This window comes from Mobula hypostoma, chromosome 8, assembly GCF_963921235.1.
Source record: "Mobula hypostoma chromosome 8, sMobHyp1.1, whole genome shotgun sequence".
Classification (NCBI taxonomy): Eukaryota; Metazoa; Chordata; class Chondrichthyes; order Myliobatiformes; family Myliobatidae; genus Mobula; species Mobula hypostoma.
The window spans coordinates 102,027,982-102,054,958 of NC_086104.1; the positions used below are offsets into that span (position 1 = coordinate 102,027,982).

The 26,977-nt window shown below is 43.1% G+C and overlaps 1 protein-coding gene across 1 annotated transcript in view; it reads right to left on the reverse strand.

Annotated features, from left to right (window-relative positions):
* Window positions 1–202: 202 nt before the first annotated feature.
* Window positions 203–26,977, reverse strand: part of wdr27 (WD repeat domain 27) — a 575,337-nt gene continuing 548,562 nt past the window's right edge. The window contains exon 25 of the mRNA XM_063056491.1: window positions 203–1,213. Coding sequence (XP_062912561.1) covers window positions 1,166–1,213 — 48 coding nt within the window. The 3' untranslated portion in view covers window positions 203–1,165. The remainder of the gene's footprint in view (window positions 1,214–26,977) is intronic.

Genomic DNA, 26,977 nt, shown 5'->3' on the forward strand with positions numbered 1-26,977 from the left:
CACATTTACTGAATATGGGCTTTTTGTTCCAAATAATCTTATTCAAATGAACAAGGAACGTGTACAATCTAATTTCCAAGAATATTCAGTAACATCAACTAGAATTCAAGGACACACTTGAACATAGGCCCATTTTTGTCGTATTTGATTCAATTTGTAAGAGTAAAGGAAATAATTCAGAGTCATTGGTTTACAACAATCATTTAATGAACTCCTTATACTCAGTGAGGTTTTCAATGGGCTGACAGAGTGCTTTCTAAACAGGGGGAATATAGGAATTCCTAAACATGGGTCTTAAGAACTGCCCAGATAATTAACAATGTTTTCAATTCAAAAGAGCCACAGATAAGCCATTCATTTCTCGGACACGTAAATATAAATGGTTCTGACGTGTTCCTTTCCACTTCCAAGTCAATGGCTCAACACAAGCTGGAACACCTGACACAGACCATTCCAGCACAGAAATCTCTTTTATCTTCTCTGATGAGTCACTGAGCCACAGCCAGCTATTGCTAAACTCCCCAGCAGTCCGCCTGCCAGGATTGCTTTGTTCCCCAGCCACTAAGAACATAGTGTGTGTACCACTTCCACAAACAATATCAAATGAAACCCATTGAACATTGGAATAACTAGATAGAGTGGACATGGAGAGGGTGTGGGGGAGTCTAGGACCATAGGGGACAGCCTCAGAATGAAGGGATATCCCTTTAGAACAGAGATTAAGAGTAATTTCTTTAGTCAGAAGGTGGCAAGTCATTGGGTATATCTAAAATGGAGGTTGATAGGTTCTTAATGAGTCAAAGTGTTATGAGTTACAGGGAGAAGGCAGGAGCATGGGGCTAAGAGGGATAATAAATTAGCCATGGGGGAATGGTGGAGCGGCCTCGATGGGCTGAATGACATAATTTTGATCCAATGTTATGGTCTTATGTACAGCACGTTTTAAATACTCAGGCTAATTCCTTCCTGGTTGTCGACACTTACATTTGGCTCCAACACCACCCCTCTTCTCTGCAAACCCCTTCATCCTCCCACCTCACCTCCACCCCCCTGCCCCCCACGCCATGTCCACCATCATGGGAAATGCTTCCACTCTTGGTTAATGAGACAACTTGAACTTGGTGAAAACATACTTCGTCGCTTCCATCTTCAGGATTGTCTGCCACTATGGTACAAAGAGCTGGAGTTTGCCATCCAGGGTCGCAGTGGTCAGCTGTAGGATGAGAAACAAAAGGAAAGTGACTGGTTATTCTGTAGCTGTTAATTTTCCCCTGAAAAGCGAGGAGGCAAATATTTTGGTGTGCTCCAGTCTCCTCTCTGATCCCAGAGACAGGCTGGGGGGTGGGGTTATAATGTGAACTGCCACCATTGCAGATGACTGAGGGTGCGTTGATTGGCAAGTGAGAAAGAACACCTTACAGGGAAACAAAAGGGTGGATGGATTGCTCTGTGGGCGAGACCAGACTTGGTAGGCTAAGTGGCTGTACTCTACACACAGTGGCCACATTATTAGGTACCTTCTGTACCTGACAAAGTGGCCACAGGGTGCATGTTCATGGCTTTCTGCTGTTGTAGCCCATCCACTTCAAGGTTCGGTGTGTTGTGCGTTCAGAGATGCTCTACTGCACACCACTGTTGTAACGTGTGGTTATCTGAGTTACTGTTGCCTTCCTGTCAGCTTGAACCAGTCTGGCCATTCTCCTCTGACCTCTCTCATTAACAAGGCATTTTCACCCACCAAAAACACTGGATGTGTTTTTTCTTATTTCTTGCACCATTCTCTGTAAACTCTAGATCCTGTTGTGAGTGAAAATCTCAGGAGATCAGTAGTTCCTGAGATACTTAAACCACCCCATCTGGCACCAACAATCATTCCACGGTCAAAGTCACTTCGATCACATTTCTTCCCCATTCTGATCTTTGGTCTGAGCATCATCTGAACCTCTTGACCATGTCTGCATGCTCTGAGTTGCTGTCAATAATTGGTTGATTAGATACGTGCATTAATGAGCAGGTGTGCAGGTGTACCTAATCAAGTGGACGCTGTGTGAATGTTATAAAGAGCGGGGAACAGTACAGCACAGGAGAATGAGGGTCAACCTTGCGGAAATGTTCAAAGTTCTGAGAGGCTCAGATAAGGGGAAGGGTAACAGTCTTTCCCCCAGGGTAGGGGAATCCAAACTATGTGACAGATTTAGGGGAAGAGGGAGAAAGATTTAAGAGGGCCCAGAGAGGTATCCACTTCATGCAGAGGGTGGTGAGTAAATGGAATGAGCTGCAAAGGAGTGATTTAGGCAGGTACGATAGTGTCATTGAAGAAGTACTTGGACAGGTACATGGAAAGGCAGGACTCAGGGGGATATTGGCTGAATCCAGGGTAATGGTGGGTACCAAGGTTGCTAGGACTTGTTTGGGCAAAAGGGCCTGTATCAGGGTAGTATTGATCTATGACTCTATGTTCTCACCTGTGACGAAAGATCTCTGCTCCAGCAATCTCCTCTCTTGCTTCTCTCCACAACCTGATGTGGCTTCCATCAGGAACTGGAGACATCACTTATCCACCTAGAGACCAAGAGATTTAGCACCTCCTCCTCATTGCAACATGCCCTTGAACATCAGCATACCCGTCACTGATCTCACAATCCTCCACGTCCATTGCCTTCTCCTTGGTGAACAGTGATGTAAAGTACTTGCTTAGTATCTCCCCCACTTCTCGTGACTCTCAGTACAAATTCCTTTCTTTGTCTTCGAGTACTCCTACCTTTCCCTCAGTTTCCCTTTTGTTTTTAATGAATGCCTTAGAATTTTCTTTAATCTTGCATTTAATCATTTCTTAGCCCCTTTTCCCTCTCCTGATTCTGCTTATGTTCTTTTCTGCTTTTTAAAATATTCCTTGAACACCTTGTCCAATTTCATCTTCCTTACAAATACTTCCTTTCTCTGTTGGACCAGATTTGTGACATCTCCCATTATCCAAGGGTCCCATGCCTTGCCTTCCTTGTCTTTCTTTCTCACAGGGACATGTTGGTCCTGAACTTTGATCAGCCGGCCTTAAAATGGCCCCCACATGTCAGATGTGGACTTGCCCAATAACAGTGGCTCCCGAAATGTGCTCCAACTTCCTGCCTGATACGGTTGTATTTAGCCTTTCCCGACAGCACTCCTCCACTACAAAGGTCTACAAATTACGAGAATTCTGATCCAGAGGGAGGTGAGCCACCAAAAAGGAAATGCAAGCTGGGAAACTGTGATTCATTCTTTAGAATTTCAGCTATTCCAGGGCACAGTAACCACTAAAAAATATTTTGCTAAATATGGAAATAAATAATATGGTTAAAAAGAAGTCTTTCAGTGGAAGAATAATTTTGCTATGGAAGTGACATTACAGAAAGTGAAATAGAGATGCCTGTAACAATTCTTTGCAAGTGACATTGCAGGTAGTCAGGGTCATAAAGACAGCTTTTGGCGCATTGGCCTTCATAACACTGCGTAACACTAAGGGGCAGAAGACGCTGGTGGGAGTTGTGTACAGGCCACCTAACAGTAGTAGTGAGGTCGGAGATGATATTAAACAGGAAATTAGAAATGTGTGCAATAAAGGAACAGCAGTTATAATGGGTGACTTCAATCTACATGTAGATTGGGTGAACCAAATTGGTAAAGGTGCTGAGGAAGAGGATTTCTTGGAATGTATGCGGGATGGTTTTTTGAACCAACATGTCGAGGAACCAACTAGAGAGCAGGCCATTCTGGATTGGGTTTTGAGCAATGAGGAAGGGTTAATTAGCGATCTTGTCGTGAGAGGCTCCTTGGGTAAGAGTGACCATAATATGGTGGAATTCTTCATTAAGATGGAGAGTGACATAGTTAATTCAGAAACAAAGGTTCTGAACTTAAAGAGGGGTAACTTTGAAGGTATGAGACGTGAATTAGCTAAGATAGACTGGCAAATGATACTTAAAGGATTAACGGTGGATATGCAATGGCAAGCATTTAAAGGTTGCATGGATGAACTACAACAATTGTTCATCCCAGTTTGGCAAAAGAATAAATCAAGGAAGGCAGTGCACCCGTGGCTGACAAGAGAAATTAGGGATAGTATCAATTCCAAAGAAGAAGCATACAAATTAGCCAGAGAAAGTGGCTCACCTGAGGACTGGGAGAAAATCAAAGTTCAGCAGAGGAGGACAAAGGGCTTAATTAGGAAGGGGAAAAAAGATTATGAGAGAAAACTGGCATGGAACATAAAAACGGACTGTAAAAGCTTTTATAGATATGTAAAAAGGAAAAGACTGGTAAAGACAAATGTAGGTCCCCTGCAGACAGAAACAAATGAATTGATTATGGGGAGCAAGGACATGGCAGACCAATTGAATAATTACTTTGGTTCTGTCTTCACTAAGGAGGACATAAATAATCTTCCAGAAATAGTAGGGGACAGAGGGTCCAGTGAGATGGAGGAACTGAGCGAAATATATGTTAGTAGGGAAGAGGTGTTAGGTAAATTGAAGGGATTGAAGGCAGATAAATCCCCAGGGCCAGATGGTCTGCATCCCAGAGTGCTTAAGGAAGTAGCCCAAGAAATAGTGGATGCATTAGTGATAATTTTTCAAAACTTGTTAGATTCTGGACTAGTTCCTGAGGATTGGAGGGTGGCTAATGTAACTCCACTTTTTAAAAAAGGACGGAGAGAGAAACCGGGGAATTATAGACCGGTTAGCCTAACGTCGGTGGTGGGGAAACTGCTGGAGTCAGTTATCAAGGATGTGATAACAGCACATTTGGAAAGCGGTGAAATGATCGAACAAGGTCAGCATGGATTTGTGAAAGGAAAATCATGTCTGACAAATCTCATAGAATTTTTTGAGGATGTAACTAGTAGAGTGGATAGGAGAGAACCAGTGGACGTGGTATATTTGGATTTTCAAAAGGCTTTTGACAAGGTCCCACACAGGAGATTAGTGTGCAAACTTAAAGCACACAGTATTGGGGGTAAGGTATTGGTGTGGGTGGAGAATTGGTTAGCAGACAGGAAGCAAAGAGTGGGAATAAACGGGACCTTTTCAGAATGGCAGGTGGTGACTAGTGGGGTACCGCAAGGCTCAGTGCTGGGACCCCAGTTGTTTATAATATATATTAATGACTTGGATGAGGGAATTGAATGCAGCATCTCCAAGTTTGCAGATGACACGAAGCTGGGTGGCAGTGTTAGCTGTGAGGAGGATGCTAAGAGGATGCAGGGTGACTTGGATAGGTTGGGTGAGTGGGCAAATTCATGGCAGATGCAATTTAATGTGGATAAATGTGAAGTTATCCACTTTGGTGGCAAAAATAGGAAAACAGATTATTATCTGAATGGTGGCCGATTAGGAAAAGGGGAGGTGCAACGAGACCTGGGTGTCATTATACACCAGTCATTGAAAGTGGGCATGCAGGTACAGCAGGCGGTGAAAAAGGCGAATGGTATGCTGGCACTTATAGCGAGAGGATTCGAGTACAGGAGCAGGGAGGTACTACTGCAGTTGTACAAGGCCTTGGTGAGACCACACCTGGAGTATTGTGTGCAGTTTTGGTCCCCTAATCTGAGGAAAGACATCCTTGCCATAGAGGGAGTACAAAGAAGGTTCACCAGATTGATTCCTGGGATGGCAGGACTTTCATATGAAGAAAGACTGGATGAACTGGGCTTGTACTCGTTGGAATTTAGAAGATTGAGGGGGGATCTGATTGAAACGTATAAAATCCTAAAGGGATTGGACAGGCTAGATGCAGGAGGATTGTTCCCGATGTTGGGGAAGTCCAGAACGAGGGGCCACAGTTTGAGGACAGAGGGGAAGCCTTTTAGGACCGAGGTTAGGAAAAACTTCTTCACACAGAGAGTGGTGAATCTGTGGAATTCTCTGCCACAGGAAACAGTTCAGGCCAGTTCATTGGCTATATTTAAGAGGGAGTTAGATATGGCCCTTGTGGCTACGGGAATCAGGGGGTATGGAGGTAAGGCTGGGGCGGGGTTCTGAGTTGGATGATCAGCCATGATCATAATAAATGGCGGTGCAGGCTCGAAGGGCCGAATGGCCTACTCTTGCACCTATTTTCTATGTTTCTATGTTTCTATAAATCAGAGTATTGAGTACAAGAGTTGGGATGTTATGTTGAAGTTGTATAAGATGAGACCTACTTTGGAGTATTGTGTCCATTTCTGGTCACCTACCTACAGGAAAGATCAATAAGATGGATAGAGTGCAGTGAAAATTTACAAGGATTTCGCCAGACTTAAGTTACAGGGAAAGGTTGAATATGTTATTGAAATTGATGAAATAGATGCATAGAATGGGATCAGCCATGTTGGAATGGCAGAGCAGACTCGATGGGCTGAATGGCTTAATTCTGATCCTATGTCTTATGGTCTTATGGACAATTGAGCATGCAGCCTGTGGACATATATACAGACACAAGAGACTGTATATTCTGGAACCTGGGGCAACAGACAAGCATAAGACCATAAGACATAGTAGCAGAATTAGGTCATTCAGCCCATTTCAAAGACAATGCTGCCTTTTTGAAGTATACCTCTTGGAACGAAACATAAGGATTAATAGTGGCTTATGTAGACATTAAATCAGAATCAGGTTTAATATCACTGGCATATGTTGTGAAATTCGTTGTTTTGCAGCAGCAGTACATTGAAATACATAATAATAAAACTATTAATTACAATAAGAAGTATATATAAAAATAAATTAAATAAGGAGTGCAAAGAGAGAGGGGAAAAATAGTGAGGTAGCATTCAATCACGAACATGAGGAAGTCTGCAGATACTGGAAACCTAAAGCAACACACACAAAATGCTGGAGGAACTCAGCAGGTCAGACAGCAACTATGGAAATGAATAAACAGTTGACGTTTCAAGCTGAGACCCTTCTTCCAGACTGAAATGGAAGGGGGAAGACAGTAGAATTAAAGAGTGGAGGAGGGCTGGGGGAGGACAAGATCGATAGTGATCGGTGAAGCCAGGTGGGTGGGACAGGTAAAGGGCTGGAGAAGAAGGAATCTGATAGGAGAGGAAAGTGGGCCATAGGAGAAAGGGAAGGAGGAAGGCACTCGAGGAAGCAATAGGCAGGAGAGAACAAGTGAAAGGTCAGAGTGAGAACTGGAGGAATGGCGGGGGATGGGTGAATTTGTTTACTGGACGGAGAAGTCGATATTCATGCCATCAGGTTGGAGGGTACCCAGACAGAATATAAGGGGCTGCTCCTCCACCCCGAGGGTAGCCTTATCTTGGCACAAGAGGAGGTCATGGATTGATATGTTGGAATGACAAGTCCAGCTTGCGGTGGACGGGGCAGAGGTGTTCGACGAAGCAGTCCCCCAATTTATGATGGGTCTCACGAACGTAGAGGAGGCCGCATCGGGAGCAATAGGTGGCCCCAGCAGATATGCAGTTGAAGTGTTACCTCACCTGGAGGGAATACAGGTGAGGGAGGAGGTGAATGGGCAGGTGTAACACTAATGCAGCTTGCAGGGGTAAGTGCCAGAAGGGGGATAAGTGGGTGGGATGAATGGACGAGGGAATTGCAGAAGTAGCAATCCCCTGAGGAAAGGGGGGGAGGGGAAGGCAAAGATAAGTTTAGTGGTAAGATCCCTTTGGAGAAAGTGGAAGTTGCAGAGGATAATGTGTTGGATGTGGAGGCTGATGGGGTGGTAGGAAAGGACAAGAGGGATTCTATCATTATTAAGGTGGTGGGAAGATGGGGAGAGCGCGGATGTATGGGTAACGGAGGAACGCATGAATGGAGGAAGTGTTCGTGGGTTCATTGTCCATTCAGAAATCTGATGGCGGAACGGAACAAGCTGTTCCTGAAATGTTGAGTGTGTGTCTTCAGGCTCCTGTACCTCCGCCTTGACGGTAGCAATGAGAAAAGGGTATGTCCTGGGTGATAAAGAACATGCAGCATTGTTCGAGGAAGCACAGCATGATCCCACGTGCTGACAAATATTCCTCTCCAATCCACACTGTTGCAAAAAATGTAACTGGCCATCCACCGTCATTGTGTGAGGGTCAACAACCAGAGGGCACACAGTTGGCAATTACGAACCTGTTAAATGGCAAACAAGGGCTGAGGAGAGATAAGGAGAAATTTTGATCTCATCACGAGTTGTTCGATGTGGACTACCCTAGTTGAGAGGGCGGTTAAGATCACTGGGGAGGAGGCAAAGTCAAATTAAATTAAACATTATCAAAGTACATATATTTTACCATATACCACCTTGAGTTGCGATACAGCATGGAGTAAAGCCCTTCCAGCTCTTCAAGTCTCACTGTCCCTGCAACCCTACAACCCTGATTAACCCAAATCTAATCATGGGACAATTTACAATGACTAATTAACCTTCTTGGTAAATCTGTGGACTGTGGGAGGAAACCAGAGCACCCGGAGAAAACTCAAGCATTCCACAGGGAGGACGTACAGAGACTCCTTACAGAGGACTATAAGACCATAAGATATAGGAGCAGAAGTAGGCCATTTGGCCCATCGAGTCTGCTCCGCCATTCAATCCTGGGCTGATCCAATTCTTCCAGTCATCCCCACTCCCCTGCCTTCACCCCATACCCTTTGATGCCCTGGCTAATCAAGAACCTATCCATCTCTGCCTTAAATACACCCAATGACTTGGCCTCCACAGCCACTCGTAGAGACAAATTCCACATATATACCACCCTCTGACTAAAGTAATTTCTCCATATCTCTGGTCTAAATGAACATCCTTCAATCCTGAATTTGTGCTCTCTTGCCCTAGACTCCCCTATCGTGGGAAATAACTTTGTCATATCTAATCTGTTCAGGCCTTTTAACATTCGGAATGTTTCAATGAGATCCCCCCTCATTCTCCTGAACTCCAGGGAATACAGCCCAAGAGCTGCCCGACGTTCCTCATATGGTAACCCTTTCATTCCTGGAATCATTCTTGTGAATCTTCTCTAATCCCTCTCCAATGTCAGAGTATCCTTTCTAAAATAAGGAGCCCAAAACAGCACACAATACTCCAAGTGTGGTCTCACGAGTGTCTTATAGAGCCTCACCATCACACCCCTGCTCTTATATTCTATACCTCTAGAAATGAATGCCAACATTGCATTTGCCTTCTTCACCACCGACTCAACCTGAAGGTTAACCTTTAGGCATCCAGCACAAGGACTCCCAAGTCCCTTTCCATTTCTGAATTTATGAATTCTCTCCACATCTAAATAATAGTCTGCCTGTTTATTTCTTCCACCAAAATGCATGACCATACACTTTCCAACATTGTACTTCATTTGCCACTTCAATGCCATTTCCCCTAAACTATCTAAGTCTCTCTGCAGGCTCTCTGTTTCCTCAAACAATCAGCTCCTCCACCTATCTTTGTATCATCGGCAAATTTAGCCACAAATCCATTAATCCCATAGTCCAAATCATTCACATACATCGTAAAAAGCAGCGGTCCCAACACCGATCCCCATGGAACTCCACTGGTAACCGGCAGCCAGAATAGGATCTCTTTATTCCCACTCTCTGTTTTCTGCCAACTAGCCAATGCTTCATCCATGCTAGTAACTTCCCTGTAATTCCATATGCTCTTAACTTGATAAGCGGCCTCATGCATGGCACCTTGTCAAAGGCCTCCTGAGAATATAAGTAAACCACATCTATTACATCTCCTTTGTCTACCCTGATTGTAATTTCCTCAAAAAATTGCAGTCTGTTTGTCAGGTAGGATTTACCTTTCAGGAAACGACACTGGCTTTGGCCCATCTTGTCATGTGCCTCCAGGTACTCCGTAATCTCATCCCTAACAATCAATTCCAACAACTTCCCAACCACTGATATCAGGCTAACAGGTCTATAGTTTCCTTTATGCTGCCTCCCACCCTTCTTAAATAGTGGAGTAACATTTGCAATTTTCCAGTCATCTGGTACAATGCCAGAATCTATCGATTCTTGAAAGATCATCGTTAATGCCTCCACAAGCTCTCCAGCTACTTCCTTCAGAACCCGAGGGTGCATTCCATCAGGTCCAGGAGATTTATCCATCCTCAGAACATTAAGCTTCCTGAGCACCTTCTCAGTCGTAATTTTCACTACACATACTTCACTTCCCTGACACTCCTGAATGTTCGGTGCACTGCAGATGTCTTCTACTGTGAAGACTGATGCAAAATACGCATTCAGTTCCTCTGCCACCTCTGCGTCTCTCATTACAATATCTCCAGCATCATTTTCTATTGGTCCTATATCTACCCTCAACTCTCTTTTACCCTTTATGTACTTAAAAAAGCTTTGAATATCTTCTTTGATATTAGTCGCCAGCTTCCTTTCATAATTCATCTTTTCCTTCCTAATGACCTTCTTAGTTTCCTTCTGCAAGTTTTTAAAAGCTTCCCAATCCTCCATCTTCCCACTAGATTTGGCTTCCTTGTTTGCTCTCTCTTTTGCTTTTACTTTGGCTCTGACTTCACTTGTCAGCCACGGTAGTGTCCTTCTTCAATTCGAAAATTTCTTCTTATTTGGAATATATCTGTCTTGCACTTCCCTCATTTTTCGCAGTAACTCCAGCCATTGCTGCTCTGTTATCCTTCCTGCTGGTATCCCTTTCCAGTCAACTTCGGCCAGTTCCCCTCTCATACCATTGTAATTTCCTTTATTCCACTAAATACCGACAGATTGGACTTTAGTTTCTCCTTCTCAAATTTCAAGGTAAACTCGATCATATTGTGACCACTGTTCCCTAAGGGTTCCTTAACCTTAAGCCCTCTTATCACCTCCAGATCATTGCACAACACCCAATCCAGCACAGCAAAGCCCCTAGTGGGCTCAACAACAAGCTGTTCTAAAAAGCTATCCCTTAGACATTCTACAAATTCTCTCTCTTGAGGTCCAGTACTGACCTGGTTTTCCCAATCCACTTTCATGTTAAAATTCCCAACAATTATCATGACATTGCCTTTCTGACACGCCTTTTCTATCTCCTGCTGAAATTTGTAATCCACATCCCAGTTGCTGTTTGGAGGCCTGTATACAACTGCCATTAGGGTCCTTTTACCTTTGACATTTCTTAATTCAACCCATAGAGGCTCTCCACCTTCCAGTCCTATGTCATCCCTTTCCAATGATTTAATATTATTTCTTATACAAAAGGCCCTGGAATTGAACTCTGAACTCTTTGGTGTTGCTCTTAGAAGATGTTCTTCTGCATTCTTTGTGATGAGACCTATGTGATGATCCCAGGACTAATCCTCTGATATGATAACATCAAGGAATTTAAAAGTACAGGAGGCTGAGGACCTACACTCAATGTTTTAGGAACAGCTTCTTCCCCTCTGACATCAGATTTCTGAACTGTTTATGAACACATTAACACCACTTCACTACTCCTATTTTGCACTCTTATCTTTAGATCTATCTATCTGTCTACCTACCTATCTGTCTGTCTATCTATCTACTGTATCTGTCTATCTAACTATCTTAGTAACACTAATGCCTTGTAGTTTACTGCTGCCACAAAACAACAAATTTCACGATATTTGTCAGTGATAATAAACCTGATTCTGGTGGACAGAGCGTCATCGGCAACTTTCTAAAGTGAATAGGATAAGCTAAAGGAAAGGGAAGGGAGGGAAAATTCAGAGCTGTAGGGAGGAGCTGGGGGAATGGTATAATTGAATAGATATTGTAGGGCTGCCCCCCCCAGCACATCCTCAGATTGTGTTGGTTGTTAACACAATGACGCCCTGCCAAAGGGTTTTGGCCCAAAACATCGACTGTACTCTTTTCTATAGATGCTATCTGGCTTGCTGGGTTCCTCCAGCATTTTGTGTGTGTTGCTTTGGATTTCCAGCATCTGCAGATTTTCGTGTTTGTGACGCATTTCACTGTAGGTTTTGATGTACCTGTGATCATAAATAAATCTAATCTAGTATTTCAAAAGGCTAGCATAGGAATGGTGCACATTGCATTCTTTCTAGCTGTACATTTCTACAATCTCTAATGTACAACGACTACTTCTTCAGCTTGGGAACTTTCTGAGGGATAGTCCTGCATTAGTATAAGAAGCTCCAGATGAAAAATAAATGATGAAAACCAAGCTGTTGACCAACAGACTTCACTGGGAGCAGCAAATCTTGAGGAAGTTTAAGGGTTAAATGTACTGAGCCATAAGGACTATATTTGGAGCATTTTTGTTTCTTGACTCTAACAGTAGGGGTTGTGCATGAACTGCTGAGACAGCAAAAGAATTGTACAAAAATGGCCAGAGATAACATGAAACTCAGAATGACCTTCATGTCCTCTCACGTCCGATCAAACTCTTGGTTACTGATGGAGAATTCCTGCTTGAGGAATCCTCTGAACGCCTTATTGTTCCTCATAGATGGATGTTTCAAACTGACCCGCCCAAACTCAACTGCCTATTGTTTCAGAAAGGCCAAATGCTGACTCCCATAAACTAGTCAGGGACTCTCCACTGTTTATCCTGCCACTGCTCTGCTAGTAAGTTCAAAGAGAAAACTATGTTTAAATGGCAAAATATTAATTTATTCATAATATTTGAAGATGTATTTAATGCAGAATATTAATCTGTCATCATTTTCGGTGTGGGTCAGATTATTCACATCAGCACTACATCAAACTTCCTTTGCGTACATTCCTTGAGAGTTTCTTACAGTACATAATGCTGGGAGGGCCTTTCTAGGAGGGTCAGCAGCTTTAATTTCCTTGATGTTAACATATCAGAGGATCTGTCCTGGGACCACCACTGAAGTATCATCACAAAGAAGGCACAACAGTGTCTCTTTTACACAAGAGATTCTGTAACTGCTGGAAGTCCAGAGTAACACAGACAAAATGCTGGAGGAACTCAGCAAGTCAGGCAGCATCATGGAGGGGAATAAGGAGCTGATATTTTGGGCTGAGATCCTTCATTAAGACTGGAAAAGGGACAGAAACCATAATAAGAAGGTGGGAAGGAGTACATGTGACAGGTGATGCCAGGTGAGGTGGAAAGTGGGTATATAGGGTTGGGGGGATGAATTAAGAAACTGGGAGGTGATAGATGGAAGAGTAAGGACCTGAAGAAGAAGGAATCTGATAGGAGAGGACTGTGGACAATGGAAGAAAGGGAAAGGGAAGGAGAAGCCTCTACTTTCTTAGGGGTTTGCGCAGATTTGGTATGACACCAAAAGCTTTGACAAAGCTTTATAGATGTACAGTGGAGAGTATCCTAATTGGCTGCATCATGGCCTGGTGTGGAAACTCCAATGCCCAGGAATGAAAGAGTATAGAAAGTGGTGGATACAGTCCATCACAGGCAAAACCCTCTTGATGATTGAGCACATTTACATGGAGCGCTGTCACAGGAAAGCAGCATCAAAGACCCCTAGCCCGCCCCCTCCCCCCAGCCATGCTTTCTTCTCACCACAACCATTGGGAAGGAGGTACAGAAGCCTTAGGTCCCACACCACCAGGTTCAGAAACAGTTATTACCCTTCAACCATCAGGTTCCTGAATCGATGAGGATAACTTCACTCACCACAAATCTGAACTGATTCTATTAGGCTCCTGAGCTGATGTGGATAACTTCACTCACCACAACTGTGAACTGATTCCATCATCTTCTGAACCGATGTGGATAACTTCACTCTCCACAACTCTGAACTGATTCCATCATTCCTGAACTGATGTGGATAACTTCACTCTCCACAACTCTGAACTGATTCTATCATTCCTGAACCGATGTGGATAACTTCACTCACCACAACTCTGAACTGATTCCATCATTCCTGAACCGATGTGGATAACTTCACTCTCCACAACTCTGAACTGATTCCATCATTCCTGAACTGATGTGGATAACTTCACTCACCACAACTCTGAACTGATTCCATCATTCCTGAACCGATGTGGATAACTTCACTCACCACAACTCTGAAATGATTCTATCAGGCTCCTGAGCTGATGTGGATAACTTCACTCACCACAACTCTGAACTGATTCTATCAGGCTCCTGAACTGATGTGGATAACTTCACTCACCACAACTCTGAACTGATTCCATTGTTATTATTTTTTATTTGCACAGTTTGTCTTCTTTTGCACATTAGCTTTGAACCTTGAACTTTGGTTGTTTGTCAGTCTTTGTTTGTTTATCTGTAGTCTTCTTCATAAAATTCTATTATATATCCTTTTCCCTGTGAAATCCACACGAAAATGGGTGGTATATGGTAACACATCCATACTTCAATAATAAATTTACTTTGCATTTGGTACATTCAACCACATGTACCAGTCTGATGCGTTTCCATGAAGAGAGAGACGTTGGAGTTCAGGAACATGGATCCCTGAAAGTGGAATCACTGGTAGACAGGGTGATGGAGAAGGCTGTTAGCACACTGGCTTTCATCAGATACGGTCACAAAGCACTGAGTATAGAAATTGGGAGCTTGCATTGCAGGTGAGGCCACATTCAGAATATTGAGATCTGTTTGGTCATCTTGCTCTAGGAAAAACTGTTATTAAACTGGAAAGCCTGAGAAAAAACTTACAATGACGTTGTCAGGATCTGAGGGACAGCATTATAGGGACAGGTTGGACAGAGAAGGACTTCATTCCTTGGAGCACAGGAGACTGCGAGGTGATTATATGGAGGGGTATTGATAGGGTGAATGCACTCTTGTTTATTCAGGGTTCTGGAATCAAGAACTAGAGGGCATGGATTTCAGGTTAATGACCAACATATCCTTGGCTGGGTTGGTTGTTGATGCAACCAATGCATTTCAATGTATGTTTCAGTGTACATGTAACAAACATCTGAATCTGAGTGTGATGGTGAGAGAGGAGAAGCTCATTCGGATTGTGAGGGGCAACTTATTTTGCACAGAAGGTGACCAGGGACTGAACTAATATTTTATAAAGTTATATCATGATTGCTCTGCTCTTGTATTCTATAGCTCTGTTAATGCAGTCATATGCCTTCTTTGCCACCTTATTTTCCGATACTGTCACATCCAGGGATCCTTGTACTTGTACACCAAGGTCATAAGCATACAATAACATAAGAAATAGAGCCTGCTCTGCCATTCAAAATGATCATGGCTCATCTACTTATGGATTCAGCTCCACCTACCTAGCCTGTGCAAATCAGCTGTCTGACATTTTATAGCACCTTTATAACCTGAATCTGAGTCAGGAAAAGATACTGGTGCTATAAAAGACTTCCTGCTTGGTTCCTGTACCCAAGAAGGCGACTCCATCTGAACTTAATGACTACAGACCAATTGCCCTCACGTCTCACGTGATGAAGGTGCTGGAGAGGCTGAGATCTTCACTGGACCCTCTACAGTTTGCCTACCAACCTTATGTGGGAGTGGATGATGCCGTCATCTCCCTGTTGCAGAGAGCTCTCTCCCACCTGGATGATGCTGGTGGCATTGTGAGATTCACATTTTTTGATCTCTCTAGTGCCTTCAATACAATCCAGCCATTTCTTCTGATTGAGAAACTGCAAAGGATGGGCGTAGACAAATCCACTGTCTTCTGGATTACTGACTACCTGACAGATAGACCCCAGTTTGTGTGGCTAGGTAGTTCTCTGTCTGAGATGGTGGTGAGTGGCACTGGAGCGCCACAAGGGACTGTCCTATATCTGGTTCTGTTCACACCGTACATCTCAGATGTTCAGTACACCTCTGAGTCTTGCCACTTACAGAAGTTCTCTGATGACTCTGCGGTGGTTGGGTGTATCTGAGGTGGGCAGGAGATGGAGTACAGAGGACTGCTGGACAGGTTTGTGGAGTGGTGTGGGTGGAATCACCTGCTCCTGAATGTGGCCAAGACCACGGAGATGGTGATTGATTTTAGGAGGAAGAGGATTGTGATGAGTCCTGTGTAGATTCTGGGAAAAGAGGTTGTGGTGACAAATACTTGGGTGTTCACCTCGACAACAGACTTGACTGGAAAGCCAACACCATGGCCATTTACAAGAAGGGAATGAACAGACTCTATTTTTTAAGAAAGCTGAGATCCTTCAATGTGTGCAGCAGGATGCTGGAGATTTTTTTACCAGTCTGTTGTAGCGAGTGCAATCTTCTTTGCTGCTCTATGCCGGGGGAGCAGCATCTGTGTTGGTGATGCAAAAAGTCTAAAGAAACTGATCAAAAAGGCTAGATCTGTCCTTGGCTACAATCCAGACTCTATTGAGTTGGTGGTGGAGAGGAGGTCACAAAGCAAACTGTTATCCACTATGGATAATCTGGCACATCCTTTTGACCTACTGAACAAGCAGTGGAGCACCCTTTCGAACACAATCATTCAGCTCCGCTGTCATAAGGATTGTTACCGAAAATCTTTCCTACCAAATGCAGTAAGAATATACAACAGTTCATCTCTGTGCAACAGGAGAACAACACATCATAGTACAATAGTCTCTGCTTTATTCCGTACATTATGATTGCATATTATTGCACACCGGTACATAATTGTGTATATTATGATTCTGTACTTTATTATTAGTTAAGTCTGCACACTGCAAAGTGTGTTTTTAAACATTACTGCTGTAATGAAAGAATGTCCCTTTTGGAATCAATAAAGTTGTTATTATTATTATTATTATTATAATCCTTAATTCCTCTGCTACGTAAAAATCTACCTAATTGTGTCTTAAATATACTTAATGAGGTAGCTTCTACTGCTTCCCTGGACAGAGAATTCCGAAGATTCACTACTGCCTGGGAAAAGCAGTTTCTCGTCATCTCCATCCTAAATCTATTCCCTTGAGATTCTATTCCCTAGTTCAAGTCTCACCTATCAGTGGAAACAACTTTCCTACCTCTATCGTACCCATCACTTTCATCATTTTATATATTTCGATAGGATCACTTCTCATTCTTCTGAATTCCAGCAAACCTGGTCCCGGCATCTCAATCTCCCCTCATTGGAACTAACCATGTGAAACTCCTCTACCTTGCTTCCAATGCTAGTATGTCTTTCCTCAAATAAGGAGACCTGAACTGCACGCGGTACTCCAAGTGTGGCCTCATGTATTCAGTACAATTACAGCATAACCTCCCTGCTCTTAAATTTAATACTTCTAGCAGCAAAAGCCAACATTCCCTGTGGCTCGAGTTAAGAAATTGTAAGAGTAAAAAGACCCTGATAAGAGTTATATCCAGGCCCCCAAAGAGTAGCCACGATGTGGGATATAAATTTCAATGGGAAATGGAAAAAGTATGTAATAAGAACGATGTTACAATAGTCATGAGGAATTCCTATGTGCAGGAAGATTGAGAAAATCAGGTTGTTGCTGGATCCCGAGAGAGAATTTGTAGAATGCCAATGAGCTGGTTTTTTAAAGCAGCTTGCAGTTGAGCCCACTGTAGGAAAGGCAATTCTGGATTGGATGTTGTGTAATGAACCAAATTTAGTTGGAGAGCTGAAGGTAAAGGAACCCTTGGGCGACAGTGGTCATAATATGATAGAATTTACCCTGTAATTTGAGAGGGAGAAGTATCAGTACTACAGTGGAGTAAAGACAAGAAAGGCAAGAGAGAGGAGATGGCCATAGTTGATTGGAAGGGGACACTAGCAGGGATGACAACAAAACAGCAATGGCTGGAGTTTCTGGGGGCAAGTCAAAAGCTGCAGGGCAGATACATTCCAAAGATAAGGAAGGCAGGATGAGGCAATTGTGGCTTGCAAGGGAGGTTGACGACAGCATAAATGCCAAAGACAGAACATATAGTACAGCAAAAATTAGTGGGATGTCAGAGGATTGGAAAGATTTTTAAAACTAACAGAAGGCACACAAAAAGTCATAAGGAGAGAAAAGTGAAATAAGAAAGTAAGTGTCATTCTTCACTGTGGAAGACACTAGCAGAATGCCAGAATTGTGGGAGTGTGAGGGCATAGAAGTGAGTGCCATTGCTAATACTAAGGAGAAGGTGCCTGGGAAACTGAGAGGTCTGAAGGTAGATATGTCACCTGGACCAAATGGACTGCATCCCAGGGTTCAGAAAGAAATGGCTGAAGAGACAGTGAAGGTGTTAGTAATGACCTTTCAAGAATAACTAGATTCTGGTGTTGTTCCAGAGCACTGGACAATTACAAATATCACTCCACTCTTTAAGAAGGGAGGGCAGAAGACAGGAAAATATAGGGTAGTTAGCCTGACTTCAGTGGTTTGAAAGATGTTGGAGTCCATTATTAAGGATGAGGTTTTGGGGTACTTGGAGGCACATCTTAAAAGAGGCCAGAGTTAGCATGGTTTTCTTAAGGGGAAATCTTGCCTGAGAAATCTGTTGGGATTCCTTGAGGAAATAATCGGCAGGATAGACAAAGGAGAGTCAGTGCATATCGCTTACTTGGATTTTCACATGGCATTTGACAAGGTACCTGACTAACCCTTCCTTCAGTTAGTCCTGACAAAGGGTCTCACCCTGAAACGTCGACTGTACCTCTTCCTAGAGATGCTGCCTGGTCTGCTGCATTCACCAGCAACTTTGATGTGTGTTGCTTGAATTTCCAGCATCTGCAGAATTCCTGTTGCTTACCTGACAGGAGGCTGCTTTGCATAATAAGAGCTTATGGTATTACAGTAAAGATGCTAGTTGCATTGAGCATTGTCTGATTGGCAAGAGGCAAAGGTTGGGAATAAAGGATCCTTTTCTGATAGGCTGCCAATGGCTGGTGGTGCTCTGCAGGGGTTGATGTTGGGTCTGCTTCTTTTTACATTGCATGTCAATGATTTGGATGGCGAAACTGATGGCTTTGGGGCCAATTTTGCAGATGATACGAAGATATGTGGAGGGGCAGGTAGTGTTAAGGAAACAGAGAGGTTACAGAAGTACTCAGACAAATTAGGAGAATGGGCAAAGAAGTGGCGGGGGAACACAGTGTCAGGAAGTGTATGGTCATTCACTTTGGTAGAAAGAAGGAGTAAATACAAAAATCTGAGGTGCAAAGTGACTTGGGAATCTTTGTGCAGGATTCCCTAAGGGTAAATTGCAGATTGTGTCCGTGGTGATGAAGGCAAATGCAATGTTACCATTCAGTACGACACAACTGGAATATAAAAACAAGGATGTAATGCTGAGGCTTTATAAGGCACTGGTAAGGCCTCACTTGGAGTACTGAGATCAGTTTTGGGCTCCTTATCTAAGAAAAATATGCTGACATTGGACAGGGTTTAAACGAGGCTCGCAAAAATGATTCCAGGAATGAAAGGCTTATCATGTGATGAGCGTTTGATGGCTCTGGGCCTGTACTTGCTGGAATTTAGAAGAATGAGGGGGGGATTTCATTGAAATGTAGTGAATGTTGAAAGGCCTAAATAAAGTGGATGTGGGGAGGGTGTTTCCTATAGTGGGGGACTCTGGGACTAGAGGGTACAACCTCAGACTAGAGAGACATCCATTTAGAACGGAGATGAGGAGGAATTTCTTTAGCCAGAGGGTGGTGAACCTGTGGACTTCGTTGTCACAGATGGCTTTGGAGGCCAGGTCATTGGGTATATTTAAGGTGGAGATTCTTAATAAGTCAGGGTGAGAAGGCAGAAGAATGGGGTTGAGTGGGAAATGAATCAGCCACAATGAAATGGCAGAGAAGACACGATGGGCCAAATGGCCTAATTCAGCTCCTAAGTCTTATAGTCTTAGAAAAGGAGTGAGCTGTCAGAAGAGATGGTTGAGGTAGATACAATAACAACATTTAAAAGATACTTGGATGAGTACATGGATAGGAAAAGTTTGGAGAGATATGGGTCAAACATGGGCAAATGGCACTAGCTTAGATGGGTATCTTGGCTGGAGTGGAACAGTGAAGTGTCTAATTTTGTTTTGTCTTACTCTATTCCTTCATGACTCTATTCTATATAACAAAGATCTTGGATCGCATCAATCAGTGCAATGCACCATTAGTCACAGGCTTCCAATTGCAAAAACTCTGAAATTTGAACATATAGACAAACCTAGCCTCCATGACTCTCTGGAACCCAGAATTCCAAAGGTGCCCAATCCTCAGAGAGAAGTTTCTTCTCATCTCTGTTTTACACGAGCACCTTATCCTGAAGCAATGAGAAGGTCCCAGTTTGGCACGAAGGTACAGGGTCGAAAGAAGCTGCAGAGAGTTGCAGACTCAGGCAGCTCCATCGTGGGCACAACCCTCCCTACCACCGAGGGATGGTGACACCTTCACGAGGCAGTACCTGAAGAACTGCTTCGACAATTAAGGACCCTCACCATTCCTGATTTGCCCTCTTCTCATTATTACCATTAGAGAAAAGGTACAGGAGTCTGAAGATCCACACTCGATGATTTAGGAACTGATTCTTACCTTCTACCATTAGATTTCTGAATGGCACATAAACCTCACTGCTCCTCTTTCACACTACCTATCCATCTATCTATCTATTTACTGTATGGCTTCTTAATTTCTCGCACTGCATTGCTGCCACAAGACAGCAATTTTCATTACATCACAAGACACAAGACAAAGGAGCAGAAGTAGGCCATTCGGTCCATCGAGTCTGCTCCGCAGCTCCCTCATGAACTAAACTATTCACCCATCTAGTTCCAATTTCCGGCTTTTTCCCCATATCCCTTGATACCCTGACTAATTAGATACCTGTCAATCTCCTCCTTAAACTCCCTCAATGATAGGGCCTCCACAGCTGTATGTGGCAACAAATTCCACAAATCCACGACCCTCTGGCTAAAAAAATTTCTCCTCATCTCTGTTTTAACTGGGTACCCTCTAATTCTAAGACTATGGCCTCTTGTCCTGGACTCACCCACCAAGGGAAACAACCTTTCCACATCGACTCTGTCCAACCCTTTCAACATTTGAAATGTTTCTATGAGATCCCCTCTCATTCTTCTATACTCTAATGAATACAGTCCAAGAGCCGACAAACGCTCCTCATATGTTAGCACCTGCATTCCAGGAATCATCCTCGTAAATCTTCTCCGAACTCTCTCCAACATCAGTACATCCTTTCTAAGATAGGGGGCCCAAAACTGCACACAGTATTTCAAAAGAGGTCTCACCAGTGCCCCATACAGCCTCATCAACACCTCCTTACTCTTATACACTATTCCTCTTGAAATGAATGCCAACATAGCACTTGCTTTCCTTACTGCCGATCCAACCTGGTGGTTAACCTTTAGGGTATCCTGCATGAGGACCCCCAAGTCCCTTTGCACTTCCAATTTTTGAATTTTCTCCCCACCTAAATAATAATCTGCCCGATTATTTCTTCTTCCAAAATGTACAACTGTACATTTGTCAACGTTGTATCTCATCTGCCATTTCTTTGCCCACTCTCCTAAACTGACTAAGTCTCTCTGCAACCTTTCTGTTTCTTCAACATTTCCTGCTCCTCCACCTATCTTGGTGTCATCCGCAAACTTCGCCACAAAACCATTTAATCCATAATCCAAATCATCGATATACATCGTAAAAAGAAGTGGCCCCAACACTGACCCCTGCGGAACACCACTAGTAACCAGCAACCAATCAGAATAGGATCCCTTTATTCCCACCCTTTGCTTTCTGCCTATCAGCCAATGCTCCACCCATTTCAATATCTTTCCTATAATTCCATGGGCTCTCATCTTATTAAGCAGCCTCATATGCGGCACTTTATCGAAGGCCTTTTGAAAATCCAAATACACAATATCCACAGCCTCTCCCTTGTCAATCTTATTCGAGATTACCTCAAAAAATTCCAATAAGTTGGTGAGGCAGGATCTTCCCTTCATGAAACCATGCTGGCTTCAGCCTATCTTGTCATGCACCTCGAGGTATTTCATAACCTCGTCCTTGAGGATTGACTCCAATATCTTTCCAACTACCAATGTCAGACTAATAGGTCTGTAATCTTCTTTTTGCTGCCTCCCTCCTTTCTTAAATAGCGGAACTACATTTGCGAACTTCCAGTCCTCCGGAACCATGCCAGAGTCTATTGATTCCTGGAAGATCATTTCCAAAGCTTCCACAATCTCCAAAGCCGCCTCCTTCAGAACCCTTGGGTACATCTCATCCGGACCGGGAGACTTATCTATTCTTAGTCCACTTAGCTTCCCAAGCACTTTCTCTCTAGTAATCTTGACTGTACCTAATTCTATACCCTGACACCTCTGGCTATCAGGTGTATTGCTCATGTCTTCCACTGTGAAGACTGATGCAAAATACTCATTCAGTTCCTCCACCATCTCTTTGTTATCCATTATAATTTCTCCGGCATCATTTTCAATCAGTCCCGTATCAACCCTTGTCACTCTTTTACTCTTCATATATTTAAAAAAACTCTTAGTATCCTTTTTTATGTTAATCGCCAACTTCCTTTCATAATTCATCTTTTCTTTCCTAATGACTTTCTTAGTTTCCTTCTGTAAGTTTTTAAAGGTCTTCCAGTCCTCATTTTTCCCACTATTTTTTGCTTCCTTGTACACTGTTTCTTTTGCTTTTATTTTTGCCTTAACCTCTCTCGTTAGCCACATTTGTGCCATTTTTCCATTCATGATTTTCTTTTTTCTTGGAATATATTTTTCCTGCATTTTCCTTATTTCTTGTAGGAATTTCATCCAATTCTGCTCTGCCGTCCCTCCATTTAGCTTACTTTTCCAATCGACTTGGGCCAGTTCCTCTCTCATACCACTGTAATTTCCCCTGTTCCACTGAAATATCGATACACCTGATACCAGCTTCTCCTTTTCAAATTTGAAACTGGACTCAATCATATAATGATCACTACTTCCAAGAGGTTCCTTTACCTCCAGCTCCCTAATCGCCTCAGGTTCGTTACACAGCACCCAATCCAAAACAGCCGGTCCCCTGGTGGGCTTCTGGACAAGCTGCTCCAAAAAGCCATCCTGTAGGCATTCTACAAACTCCCTCTCCTGAGATCCATTACCTTCCTGACTTTCCCAATCCACATTCATATTAAAATCCCCCATAATTATCTTGACATTTTCCTTCTGACACGCTTTTTCTATTTCCAGCTGCAATTTGTAGTCCACATCCCGGCTGCTGTTTGGAGGCCTGTATATGACTGCTATTAGTGTCCTTTTACCCTTGCCATTTCTTAATTCTACCCATAAGGATTCTACCTCTTCTGATCCTATATCCCTTCTTTCTATTGATTTGATATCGTTACTTACCATCAGGGCCACGCCACCCCCTTTACCTACCTTCCTATCCTTCCTATACACTGTGTATCCTGGGATATTCAGCTCCCAATCACATCCATCATTTAGTCATGACTCGGTGATGGCCACAATGTCATATCTTTTAACCTGCAGCTGTGCAGCAAGGTCATCCACTTTATTTCTAATGCTGCGTGCATTTAGATCAGTATCTGTTGTCGATTTTGCTATATTTCTATTTTGCAGCAAATTATCCTGTATATTCACCGGCCTGTCCTTCTTGCCATCTTTGCTGCACAGTAGTTTTGACTTATTTCTATTTTCCTCTTCCTCGATCCTAACACCTTGGTTTCCTTCCCCTTGCCAATTTAGTTTAAACCCTCCCTAACAGCTATATTAAACAATCCCGCCAGGATTAAGTTTTGAGTTCAGGTGTAACCCATCGTTTTTGTATAAGTCATACCTTCCCCAAAAATATCCCAATGATTCAAGAATTTGAAGCCCTGCCCCCTGCACCAGTTACTTAGCCACACATTCATCTGCTTAATTCTGCTATTCTTACCTTCATTAGCGTGCAGCTCAGGCAGCAATCCTGATATTATTACTCTGGAGGTCCGGCTTTTCAATTTTCTTCCTAGCTCCCAGTAATCTTTCTTCAGGACCTCCTCTCTTTTTCTGTCTATATCATTGGTACCAACATGTACCAAGACCTGGCTGCTTGCCCTCTCTCCTCAGAATACTCTGGTATACAGTATGTCAGTGATAATAAACATGAGCCTCTGCAGATGCTGGGAATTCAGAGAAACACACACAAAATGCTGGGGAGCTCAGACAGAATAAACCTGACTCTGATTATTTGTGAGTCCCCTAGCACGTTAGAACTCATGACTGCAGTACTAACCATCTGAACTGGTGAGGGGCTTGAGTAAACAGAAAGATAAATGAATTGCATTCATCTCTTTCTAGTAGAAGCAAGACTCTTTCTATTTATTGTTTGGAACTTCCCGTTTGAGAATCAGACTTTGAAACAGAATATGAAACAACAATGATATGGAAACACCAATGTCCAGGATTGGAAAAGCCGAAAAAAAAGTGGTGGATATAGCCCAGTTTGTTACAGAAAAGCCCTCCCCACACGAAAGCAGCATCCCTCATCAAAGACCCCCACCATCCAGGCCATGCTGTCTTCACACTCCTACCTGCAGTCAGGAGGCACTGAAGCACTAAGTCCCACACCACCAGGTTCAGAACTAGTTATTACTGTACAACCTTCAGGCTCCTGAACCAGTGTGGATAACTCCACTCACCAAAACGATGAACTGACTCTAGAGCCTGTGGACTCACTTTCAAAGACTGCAGCTCATCTTCTCAGTATTTTTATTTACTTTATTTTATTATTTGCTTGACTCATCTTATTTTGTATATTGCTTGACAGTCTTTCTACATTTATACAAATTCTATTGTATATCCTTATTTTCTTGTAAATGTCTGCGAGAAAATGAAAGTCCAAGTAGCATCTGGTGACATATGCGTACTTTGATAATAAATTTACTTTGACTTTGACATTGATGCAAGGGGCCGTCATTGAAATCTGTCAAATATTGAAAGATCAGGAGTGGATGTGAGGAGAATAGAATGATAAAGTACAGCACAGAAACAGGTCCTTCAGCCATGCTGAACCATTTAAACTTCCCAGTCCCATCGACCTGCACCCAGATCATAGCCTTCCATCCACGTGCCTATCCAGACTTCTCTTAAACACTGAAATCAAGCTTGCACACACCACTTGCACTGGCAGCTCATTCCACACTCTCACGACCTCTGAGTGAAGAAGTTTCCCCTCATGTTCCCCTTAAATATTTCACCTTCCCTCTTAACTCATGACCTCTAGTTGTAGCCCCACCCAACCTCAGTGGAAAAAGCCTGTTTGTATTTACCCTATCTATATCACTCATAATTTTGTATATCTCTGTCAAATCTCCCCTCAATTTTCTATGTTCCAAGGAATAAGGTCCTAATCGATTCGATCATTCTTATAACTCAGGTCCTCCAGTCCCGGCAACATCATTGTAAATTTTCTCTGTACTCTTTCAATCTTATTTACGTCTTTTCTGTAGGTCAGTGACCAAAACTGCATACAAAGCTCCAAATGAGGTCTCAACAGCATCTTATACAACTTCAGTAGAACATCCCATCTCTGGTACTCAATAATTTATGAAGATCAATGTGCCAAATATGTCTTTATGACCCTATTTACCTGTCATGCCACTTCCAATGAATTATGGACCTGTACTCCCAGACCCCTTTATCTTACCATCCTCCTCAGTGCCCTACCGTTCACTGTATAAGACCTACCTTGGTTGGTCCTACCAAAGTGCAACACCTGACACATGTCTGTATTAAATTCCATCTGCCATTTTTCAGCCCATTTTTTCAGCTGATGCAGATCCCTCTGCAAAGCACAATAGCCATCTTCACTATTCACTACATCCCCAATCTTAGTGTCATTCACAAATTTGCTGATCTAGTTAACCACATTATCATCCAGATCACTGATATAGATGACATACAACAACGGACCCAGCACCAATCCCTGTGACACTCCAATAGTCACAGGCCTCCAGTCAGAGAAGGAACTATCTCCTGCCACTCTCTGGCTTCTCCCACAAAGCCAATGTCTCATCCAATTTACTACCGCATCTTGAATGCCAAGCAACTGAACCTTTTTGACCAATCTCCTGTGTGGGACCTTGTCAAACACCTTGCTAAAGTCCATGCAGACAACATCCACTGCCTTGCCTTCATCAACTTTCCTGGTAACTACTTCAAAAAATTCTTTAAGATTGGTTAGACAATATCTACCACGTACAAAGTCAAGCTGACTATCCCTAATCAGCCCCCATCTATCCAAATATATCCAATCCGTTAGAATACCTTCCAATAACTTTCCCACTACTGATGTCAGGCTCACTGGCTTATAATTTCCTGGTTTATTTTTTGAGCCTTTCTTAAACAATGGAACAACATTTGCTATCCTTCAATCCTCTGATAACTCTGCTGTCACTAAGGATGAATTAATATCTCTGCTAGGGCCCTTGCAATTTCTGCACTGGACTCCCATAGGAACACCTTGTCAGGCCCTGAGGTTTTATTCACCATAATTTGCCTCAGAACAGCAAACACCTCTTCCTCTGTAATCTGTATAAGGTTCATGACCCTATACAAAGCAGCTGCTTTGTCTCGCTTCTATAGACTCTACTGGTGTTTCCTATAGTGGGGGAGTCTAGGACCAGATGGAGCGGCCCTAGCATAGAAGGATGTCCCTTTAGAACAGAGAGGATGAGGAATTTCTTTAGCCAGAGTGTGGTGAATCTGTGGATTCATTGTCAAAGATGGCTGTGGACTCCAAGTCATTGATAGGAGGTTGATAGGTTCTTGATCAATCTAGGAAGGAAAGGTTAAGTGGAAAATGGAGGAGAATGGAGTTGGAAGAGATAGCAGGTCCGGCATGAAGGAATGGTGTAGCAGATCAATGGGCTGAATGGCCTAATCATGCTCCTATGCCTTAAGGTCTTATGGTCACACCATGTGCACACTGATTTTGGACCAGGAGGCATGGTCAGTTGTGTGTGTGTTTACTGGTTTAATGAGGTTTGGGCAAATAATAATCACATATGCAACTCACATTCAATGTTCAGATCTGCTTTTAGCCAGATCACAGACATCTTTGGCTCAAAGCTGAAACACACCCATCAGCTCACTAACTTGGAATGTAAATTATGTTGCACCATCAATTTTCTTTGTC